Source organism: Glycine soja, chromosome 16 (genome assembly GCF_004193775.1).
Source record: "Glycine soja cultivar W05 chromosome 16, ASM419377v2, whole genome shotgun sequence".
Lineage (NCBI taxonomy): Eukaryota > Viridiplantae > Streptophyta > Magnoliopsida > Fabales > Fabaceae > Glycine > Glycine soja.
Genome location: NC_041017.1, coordinates 32,822,471 through 32,833,964, shown reverse-complemented (window position 1 = coordinate 32,833,964; position 11,494 = coordinate 32,822,471). Strand labels below are relative to the sequence as shown.

The 11,494-nt window shown below is 28.2% G+C and overlaps 1 protein-coding gene across 1 annotated transcript; it reads left to right on the top strand.

Annotated features, from left to right (window-relative positions):
* Positions 1–8,375: 8,375 nt before the first annotated feature.
* On the top strand, positions 8,376–10,430 carry LOC114390740 (UPF0496 protein 4-like). Its single transcript, XM_028351610.1, has one exon. The coding sequence runs from the start codon at positions 8,864–8,866 to the stop codon at positions 9,998–10,000; it is 1,137 nt and encodes a 378-aa protein (XP_028207411.1). The 5' UTR covers positions 8,376–8,863; the 3' UTR covers positions 10,001–10,430.
* Positions 10,431–11,494: the final 1,064 nt, after the last annotated feature.

The window sequence follows — 11,494 nt, the reverse complement described above, 5'->3', positions numbered from 1 at the left end:
TATGCTTTATCTTAAGATGGTATCATTTTGTTAGTTACTTGAGTTGAGATGATCCAAATCTAATAAGTAGGGGTATAATTTTACGCTTTGCAATGCAAAGTTGACATAAATGAATAGAGCTTCAAATTGTTGAGCATTATTCGTATAAATGAACTAGTTTAATAATTCAAACCTCCATTTCGGAAATTTCGAATAAAATTGAGTTCCAACAAAGTGAACGATATGGTTTTGTCACAACCTCAACAATAAAGAAAATGACTACTTTGGTTTTTCATCATCGTAGAGAAGGCTAAGGCAATTGTATGTGATGAGGACAGCATTGTCTTTTCAAAGAGAACTTCTTTTGTGCGGTGCAATTGAACTGAGCTAAGTAAAAGTTTGACCTCATCTACGCATGGGAAACGAACAAGTCCAATTCCAAAAACAATTATTGCTCGATATATTGAAAAGTTTAATATAAATTGTATAAAGGTGTATTTGAAATTCAACATGGATATAATTATTTATTTTTCCTCTGCAAATATGATCGTGTCATAGGCGTAGATGCACACGTAATAAGTTGCATATACATTTATCGGACATGCTTTTTTCAATATTTGTAATAAACAAATATTCTTCTAGAAGAAACTATTTCTCACTTGAAAAGTCACGTAAGGCCATGGAGGCATTTTATAATTAGGGGTATGTTATGTTCAAGCCAAAAAATTGAAAGGAAATAGAAAAAGAAAAGTGATATGATTTGGTAGGTTATTTGATAGGATGGAAAATGAAAAAAAAAAAGTTGAAACTATTCATTTCACTTGTTTAATTACGTAGAAAATAAAAGAAAAAAATGTATACAAAATAATATAAATATTTCCAATAGAAAATAGAAGTATGAAAAAGTTAGACTAATTTAGTATTTTAATTTAATTATATAAATCACATTTTCCTTTCTTTATCATCCAAAATCATAGGGACTGTAAATATTAGTGAGTCCCATGCTTTATTTTCTGTTTTTTTTTCTCCTTTAAGAAGACTACAAAAAGGAAAAAATGACTTACTTTTTGCGTGTTCCAAATAAAGCATAAATGACATTTTATACTATATATTTTAGATTTTTTTTTCACAAAAGTACCTTTTTAACTCTTCCAAAAATTTAAAATTGAGCTTCTTCCTTTTTTAGAATTTTCGTTTGTTAAAAAAACTAAGCATTTTAAATTTTTAATTAAGAAATTCTTTCTTGAAAAACATGCAAACAAACGAATCCTAAAATACGAACAACGTAATATCATCCCTCGTTCAGCTTCAGCATGCTAAAGTTATTTTGTTTAAAAATGCGCACAAAAATTTGAAAAATACTTTTCTTTTGTATTAAAAAAATACTTAATACATATACATTTTTTGTTTCAATTTTTTTTCACCTCATTTTTATTCTCTTTATTTTCTTTTATATTATTTACCACTTTTTTTTTTCTCTATTCTTTCTACCCATACACCTACCAGAAAAATATATTCATTATTGCTCTAAAAATTGAGGTCTTCTTCTTAACTACGTGTGTGGATAAAGATGACAGTATCATATGGTTGAACCGTACCATCAAATAATTGATTTAAAATTTCATGCCAAATAGTTTGATGGTTAATCTCATCTACATCACATCTATGCTTGTGCTTAATTTGAAGGATAATATTTGATGGTGGATCATCAGTATCTAATGACATACGTAATCATGCATGTTATCAAACAACTCAAGTTTCTATGAAGATATTGAATTTTGGGGTGCCAAACTAATTTTCCTCTATTTAAACCATAAAAAAATAAAAAATTGTAGTACTAAAAGAGAACATGTGGATATTAGTCTATAAAATCAAATACTCATTTACCAGCCACATTTTATTTTCTCTATGTAAGGGTACTAACTTTGGGGTCCTGAGATTTTGTGTTCAAGAAAAATGGCATGAGTTTCTTATGTACTTCAATTTGGTGGACTCACCATAAGCTAGTGAATCATAAATGTCATTTATCCTTGAGAACTGAGATGTGTAGGTATCTGTCAAAATACGTAATCAAAATTTAAAAATTAGCAACCTTTAAAATATTTATTTGTAACTTATTTAAATATGGATTTATTGAGCAAATACTTTTGCTCTAAAAAGTTTGAACACTATTGTAGTCAAATAGAAATTATAATGAAATTGTACATGACTTATTTAATGTTAACAACAATTTTCTTATACGAGTACTCGGTATACAGTATTCTCTCGATCTCAAAATAATGATCATATTATAAATTAAGAAAAAATAATAAATAAATAAATAAATAAAAATAATAAAAATAAAAAATTAATCTTACATCATCATTAATTTATTTCTAAATTTTATAATTCATCATCAATACATAACAGAGTTACTGAACTAAAATTTTAATTTTAATTAAAAATTAATACTAAAAGATTCTAATATCATACTAATTAATACTACACACAAATTTTATTTAAACAAATGATTAGATAAAAGTAATTAATGAAACGAAGATCTAGTTAAATTGTTCAGATAATATTTGAGTTCAATTATTCACAAAAACACTTTTTTATTCGACTTTACTTATTTTTTTCTAGAATTTCTAATTAATCAATAAAACACAAGAGTTTTATCTATATTTTGTGTTATTTTTTAACTATTATTTTGTTGAATTTTTATATTTTAACACCTCTAAATATTAAACACCCTATCAAGAACCTTAATTTTTCTCCACTTTTTCTTTTCTATCACATCCGATTATATCATTATTTTTTTCTTCTCTTTTTATATCTCTTAAGATGTAAATTGATTTTGGATGTTTAATTTTTTCCCCCCTTCTATTTTGTTACTTTTAGAAAACACGTACGAGTATATAGAATAAATCACTGAAAATTACACAGCCCAAGAGTGAATGGGTTACAGATTTTAAGAAAAAATGGCACAGATAATAATAAGAATCAAGTAGTTTATCATTTTCATAACTTGAGGGAAGAGCAGTCCAGCACACTTGTAGGTGTAATTGTTTAATAATCTCAATGTTGATTTCCTTATTAAGCAAAGGAGAAGAAAACAAACAAGTCTTTTCTGAATAATTTTGTTTAGATTCTCTTCTACTCCCAGAATTTATTTTCCATCTAATAATTGTATTTGTGGGGTTGTATATTGTCCATTCTATTATCAATTTCTAGTCTTTTTTAGTTATCTTTTCACTTTCTCCAGCATAAATGATTATGAATATAAGATGCATGGCAATCATCATCAGTTAAAGCTTGCTTGAAGCTGTACAAGTCAGAGTCTCTTTCAGAGAAGAGAATTATATAAATTTAATGATTTCATAGATAATGAAATATCTGTGGTCTCTAGTTTTTATTTTCTTGAGGCATACATTAATTATTGATCAATTATTTATATCCTTCTTAAATATGAAAATAGGTCGTTTATTTACACGGTGTGTTTGAGCTTTGGAATACCCATAGTTATAAAATTCGGTTCAATTGGGACAATTGGATTGGCAAACCGGTATTTGGTTAAGTAATTGCTATGAATAAATGATTAGATGATTATTTATACATCGTGTTCTTTTCATCACCACATAAAACATTAATAATTCATAATTAATTATTTCAATAAAAAATAATTCATAATTATTGCCTGAAACACTTGTTTTTCTTTTTTAAACAATTTGAGTATATATCGGAAGAGGACAAATAGCTTAATGGAGAAATAAATTTGTGGATCAAATCTGATTTTAAAAGGTCTAGATCAAAACCAGTTGTAATGTGCATATGCAATAAGTTGGAATTATAAATTGCTGAAAATATATAAATTAGAAAAAGCTTAATATATTGGGGAAAAAAAGTTTTAAAACATATTGTTTATTCAAAAATAAAAATAAATAATGAAAAAGAAACTTCTTGATTTAGTACAATCATCTTCGCATCAAAACAAAAGTAGGATAATTAAGGACATAAAGTATTTTAAGCAACACTAAAAAATTATCAAAATCTTACCCTAAAAAATGCAAATATTATTCACTCTTATTTTTTTATGCGAATTGAAAAGTGTATAAAAAGATAAGTGTGACATGACATTTGTGAAGCTCTCACAAAGGAATAAGAGCATATGACGTCATTGTATTGTTTTGTTTTGTAGAAAGCGAGTGGAGAGTGTGACTGAGTCCTACCACAGAGTATTTTATTGAGTCACCGGGCTGTAACATTTAATAACGTGACCCACTCCTCCACGTGCTCAGCCATGCACTCTAGTTCCCCAACTTCTCTACACAAAACCCCCCATTTCACTCCCATCACACTACACCTCATATTAACTGCATTTTCAAAATAACTTTTGAGATATCAGTTATTCTGCAAAAAAATCAAGATTTTTATTTTTATTTAATTTTTATAATTTTTAAACTTATCTTTTTTAGTCATTATAATTAATAATTGATTTTTTTAGTCTTTTAGAATTTAATAAATGAATTTTTTTAATCCTGAATTTTACTTTTTAATTCTTAAAAGTTGTTAATTTCTTTTTTAATTCTATTAATTAAAAAAATTTAACACATGGATCTTTTATGAATTAAGATGTAAACTTAAAAAATTAAAAAATTTACTTAGTAACTAAAAGAAATGAGTTTAGAAATTATAAAAATTAAATAGATAATTAATTTTTTTATTAGATTTATATTAAAATACATGTCATAATAATTTCAACTTGCAAATTAAATATGTGCTAATTTGCTCACTATCAGACTATGCTCACCAACAACTCTAGTTTAGTTGGCTGCAATGTGCACACAATGTAATAATGGAATCTCACCGATCATATTTGATTAATGATTTCCCTATTTTTTTTTCTTTCATCTTCATAATAATTGTTATGGCATGAGTTATAAAATTTAAAAAATATTACTGTACTGAGAGTATTTATTTATTCTTTTAATTTAATTTTTTATAATAAATATATGTTCTAATTTTTTATCTTATATTATATAACGACATGAATATGCAACATTTTTCAATTGTGTTTTATATCAAGAATCTTTTACTTTGTATAAATATTTTTCATGTAAATATATAATATACACATCTTTATATATATATACTTTTTTTTTCTGTCAACTTTCTTTTCTTTAACTCTTTTATTTATTGAATATTACAAATGAAAGGAGAACCTCCAATGAAAAGTAAAAATGATTAATAGGTTCTCCTGCTTAAATTTGTCTTCAACAAAAATAAAAAATATTTTGCATTTATAACATAATTAAAAAAATACAATGCTCTTGGAAACTAATTGAGAATACCATTGGAAAGAAAATAAATGGTATGCATTGGGGAAAAAAAGATGGAAAATAACACTGGATTATATTGCTAAAAAATAACAGTGGATTATTGACCAAGAAACGTTACGGCGTTACCTAATGATGGTGTGTGGGTCATATCCCTTTTTTTTCATTAAATAAATGAATGCGATTTTTGAACAACGCATTTATGTTGTGAAGTAAAGAATCTTATCGGAACTTTTTTTTTTTAAAAAAAAAAAATATGAATCAATTTACACCAACATTTTTGTTTCGTAATAATTTTTTATTCTATTTTTCTTGTTCTTTTTAGAGCATAATTGGAGTTTAAAATATTCTTTGGAATTCTTTAATTCTGTTTAATTGTTTAAATTGTAAGACTTATATTATTATGAGTACACTCATTTAAATTTTTACAATGCACATCTTCTTTCATTCTCCTCATCCACTTTCCCAATATAAGACATCGATCTAATAAGTTTCTCTCTAAAATACTCTAAAAAGGTAAAAGTGATTTCCAAATATCAAATCAATTTACATTAACATAAGAAATTTAAATTAATAATATATTATTTACACAATATAATTATTAACGTTTTTAAAAGTAGTGATTTTTAGTGACTATTTAGTTTAAATTTAATATAAATAATTATCTATTTAGTTTAAGAGAATAAAATAAATTTCTATATCACATTGATTAAGAAAATTTTATAAAAAAATTATCAACACATTTCCATTAATTTACTTGTATATATTATAAAAAGTAATCATTAAAAGAAAAAAAGTGTATTTAAATTTAGATAGTTATATTAATTAACATATAATTTATTTGACTACTTTACAAGTTTATTTAATTAAAATAAGATTATTAAATAAATGAATTTGTCTCATTAATTTTTTACCTTTTTCAAACACTACTTAACAATGTTTAAACTTATAATTTTTTAGCTATACCCTTAGTATTTTTTTTTATAAAATTTCTTATTTACTCCTCTTTTAATATTACAATATTTATTTAAATTATTAAACTGTTTCTTTTTAATTTTAAAAATATTTAATTTTAAAAAACGATAAATTTAAAATTAACTAAAGTTTAAAACCATTGTTACTTAAGAATAAAATTTTTGTGTACAAAATAAAAATATAATTGCTACAAATGCAAATTTTATATCATTATATATTTATTAATTAACTCATCAAGTAATAAACAAACTTAATAAGTTTTAACTATTTTTTTTCATTTTTAATTATTTTTATCAAACATAACTAAAAAACGTGCATATATAATTTATTTTTCCCTCAATTTCCTACATAGGCAGTGTTACTTATGCAAGAAATGGGATCTCCAGTGTTACAAACCTTTTTTTTTTTTTCTTTTTAAGAATTGATGTAAATGGGATGATACCCGTGTTAATTTTACTTCTTCTTCTTTTTTTTTTTTAACTTTAATCTTATTCTAATAATATTGATACCAGCAACCAAATCTTGGAAAAAAGTGGATCTATTGTACAAAAAGTACTTCTTCAAGATAATGTTAATTTTTATTTTTTTTAAAAAAGCCATCGTTTCATTCCAAAATTCCAACGTAAAAAAGTACTCTCTCCGAGACTCCAAGTGCGATAAGATAAAAATAAAAACATTAAATGGAATTTCAAGGTTATATTAGTCGAGATCATATTGGTTATGTTTATATTATACAATAGTAGTAGTTATTTTAAAAATCATATTTAAGATAATTTTTAATTTATTGATAGTATAATTTTTTATACTGACAGTGGATAAAAATTAAACCTCATTTTTAATAAATTATATTTTTTACATTTTTATTTCTCCAAATAAAAAATTAGTATTTTAAATATAAAATTGAAATAAATATTAATGAGGTATACAAATATAAGGTAATTTATATGACCATTTAAAAAAACTACTTAAATTGTAAAAAAGTAAAAAAGTACAACATCATAATGAAATTCATATACTAATTACTGCCTTTGCTTTTTAGAGTGTTATTTTAACGTCGTTTTATATTATCCTTTAAAACAGTTTAAATACAATATTAATTAGAATTTTTTATTTATATCTTTACCTGCAACTAATTTTTATGTGTTGTTACATATTTTCCATAAAATTAAAGAAAAATAATAATAAATGACAAAAAATTAATCAAATAATAAATAAAATGCATAATAAAAACCTAAAACACGACAATTTTAATAAAAATATATTTATATTATTTATTTTTTCTATGGCATATATGGAAGGTGTTAGCACACTTTGGAGGGTGTTGAATTGAAGCAATCAATCACTCCGAGTATTAGTTTAATTTGGAGCTCTTGCCACCGTCTTCCAAACGTGTAAGTGAAGGTGCGTCTCGAAGCTTCTTAATTTTCACTAACCACCAAGGATCAAAGTTAACCGATTTTTCACTTCCTGTTATGGAAATACTTTTTTTTATTCTTAATTATAGGATTTTGTTTTAGAGATTTTGTTTTAATTTTTAGATATATTAATTATTTATATATATATATATATATTTAATTATTCTCTTAAATAGATAAAAAATAAAAAAATAATTTTAAAATAATAACATAGTTAATTCACATATTTAATATGATTAATTAAAGTAATTATTTTTCTTAAAAAACATAAATTAATTGAAAGTGTCTTATAATTATAAATTATGAATGAAGAGAATAGTAATTTATTATTTAATTTGTTAGATTATTTTATTATTAAATTATAATATTTGATGTTTAATTTGATAATAATTATATTTTTTAGAATTAATTTGATAGGATATAAAATTTTAGAAACAATTTATCATTAAATTATCAGCATTAATAATTTTTGAAACTTTTTATAATTCACAAACTAAATTTAACTTTTTTTATTTTTTAAAGAACAATTTACCATTCTCATACTTTTTGAAGGACAAATTTAGTTTTATATATATATATATATATATATATATATATATTTATTTTTTTTTTTAATTTTCATTTTTCCAACAACCCCCAACGCGGGCCAAATTCCAATAATCCCCAATATATAATCCTCTCTTCAGAGTTCTAATCCTCACAAACGCCATTTCCTCTCTTCTTCGCTTCACTCCCTCTCTTGTCTCGTTCCTCTCCCAAGTTTCTAACTTTTTCACACATTCTCAATCCTCTCTCCAATTCCTAAGTGGGTCCCAACCCAATTCGGATTTCGTTTCTGGGTTTCCCCAATTCGAAGCTCTGCACTTTCCCCTTTGAAGTGGAATTTTTTTTCGTTCCTGTGAAGTTCCATTCCATATTCTGGGAATGGGTCTATAAAACAAGCTTCCAAATTGGAGAGAAAGTCCCAAACTTTTCGGTTCAATTTTGAGTTTTCGCAATTGGGTCTGTGATCTTCTTGTGTGGGTGAGCAAGGTTTGAAAAAACTTTCTGTGATCGTGATTTTGGCCCCAACTTCAATTGTGGCTGCATCCGCTGTAATTTGTTCACAATTTTCCGCAATATCAAAGGATCGTGACGACGAAACCACAACTGCAACCGCAATTTAAACCTTGTGTGAGAATGCGTGCTACAGCAGAATTTCAAGGTTCTGTTCTGAATCTTCGTGGGGTTCAGGTTCACTCCATGGAGGGTTCAAGCATGGAGCAAGAGCTTGATTTGTTTCAGAAGCATGTCACGGAGCGATTCCTGGAGTTATCTTCTGTTGAAAGTGGTGAATTGCTCTCTCTTTCATGGGTTAGGAAGCTGCTAGATTCGTTCCTGTGTTGCCAAGAGGAGTTCAGGGTGATTCTCCACAACCACAGGGATCAGGTGATGAAGCACCCTCCCTTGGATCGCATGGTGGGCGAGTTTTTCGAGCGTAGCGTGAAGGCACTTGATGTGTGCAATGCAATCCGTGATGGAATTGAGCAGATTAGGCAGTGGCAGAAGCTGTTGGAGATTGTTCTCTGTGCTTTGGATCACAAGAGGAGCATTGGTGAGGGCCAATTTCGCCGTGCCAAGAAGGCCCTTGTCGATTTGGCCATTGGGATGCTTGATGATAAGGACTCTAGCTCCAGTGGCTCTATAGCACATAGGAACAGGTCATTTGGTAGAAATAATGCTTCAAAGGATCATCACCACAATAATTCCTTTGGTCATTTTAGATCACTTTCTTGGAGTGTGTCAAGGAATTGGTCTGCTGCTAGGCAGCTTCAAGCACTTGGGAACAACTTGTCCCCTCCCAAGGCCACTGATATTGTTGCCACCAATGGCCTTGCATTGCCTATTTTTACAATGAGTTATGTTATGGTGTTTGTGATGTGGGCACTTGTGGCGGCGATTCCCTGCCAGGACCGCGGGCTGGGGCTCCATTTCTCGGTGCCAAAGCAGTTCTCGTGGGCGGCTCCGGTGGTGGCGCTGCACGAGCGGATCATGGAGGAGTCGAAGAAGAGGGAGAGGAAGAACACCTGTGGCTTGCTGAAGGAGATTCACCAGATTGAGAAGTGTGCTAGGGTGATCAATGATTTGGCTGATTCTGTGCAGTTTCCTTTGAGTGAGGAGAAGGGAGAAGAGGTCAGGCAGAGAGTGCAAGATGTTTCGAAGGTTTGTGAAGCCTTGAAAGATGGATTGGACCCTCTAGAACGCCAAGTGAGGGAGGTGTTCCATAGAATTGTGCGCAGCAGAACCGAGGGGCTTGATTCTCATGGTAGAGGGTAGCCTGTTGATGCTTAACCTTGCCATTTGAGATCAATTAACCTGATTTTGCTTTCTTAGATAAATTTGTGAATGACCAAAAGATGACTAGGAGGATAACCAATGGGTGATTTGAATTGAGGATCATGATAATACTATGGTATATAAAGGGGAGGATTCTTGTACGTATGAAGTATGAAGCACAAAAAAATGTATAGAGTTTAGGATATTTGAAGTAGACCTTTGTGGTCTATGTTTTCTTTTTCTCTTTTTTGTGTTGTGATGTGGCTTATTGTATAATCAGTTTTCTCAGTGTTTTGCTGCATCCTCATTGTAGTTGATTCTGATCGCGAGTATGTGTAATTCAATACATTTATCTTACGCAGCTCTTGTACTTTCAAACTTGTCGTTGCTGCGATTGCAGCCTTTGCCTTCAGAATGCAATCATTGTGACAAGGCCTTTTTTTTTTTTTTTTTATGTTTAGTGTTTACATAAATGTAAACAAATTCTATTATTGTAATTATATAACCCAAACATTTTTTACATGAAAGCTGTGACTCTATGCATTAGAAGTTTGGCTTTATTTAAGCAATGCTTGAATTTGAACTTGAGTTATTGTAAATGAAAAATGAGGTGTGTTTGTTCCCCCAAATTGAATCTACTTGACTTGAGCTTTTCTGTTGTTATGACATATCTATCTAATCACTTTTGTTTAGAAGATTCAAATTTCTTGCAGTCAGATTTCACGTTCTCACATTGTTAGTGAAACAGAAATGTTGGGTGAAGATCAGATGATTCAAATTTCGAATGTCTTTTAGCAAATCAGTACTGTTTCAAGTCTAATTTTCATCTAACAAATCTGATTCACTGTGAATGCGTGAAATCGCTGACTGCAGCTAGTCCAGATATATTTTTAGATCTTCAATTTCAATAACCCAGAAAACAACAACCAAGCATACAAAATGTAGGTAAACAAAATTTGATGAGAAACAAAGAGCTTATATGGAGGAGGACAATTAGTATAAAGAGGTAGATGGGATTTGAGTTCCTAAAGATGTAAAGGTGAGTGTTTTGGGGTTTGTTGAGGTAGATAATGCTTGGAATGATAAAATGTGTCAAATATTTCATGATTGATGTTTTAAAAGTTTTGGTCCTAAAGAAAAATAGAACAAACTAGTGTTGTGGCTTGATGCTGTTGGATTATAAATGTTCTAATATGAGCTGTGTTGTTTCAAATATTAATAATAATCACTCTGCAATTGGTATGCGATGCAGATAGACACTATTATAAATGTAATATTAGAACTTCATCAGATGATGCTATCTGCAATTTGGAACAATGCTTGCAAATGTATTTGGTCATAGACATAGTAGAGTGTTGTAAAGGGCTTTGGGGCTTGTTTAATTTTCACCTAGGTTAATCAAATTATTGCTGATGAAGTTCTAGCAACACAATTTGGATTGAGAAAATATGCTCAAGTAAAGATTCTGGTGCTGCATTTGGAACTCAATTACTA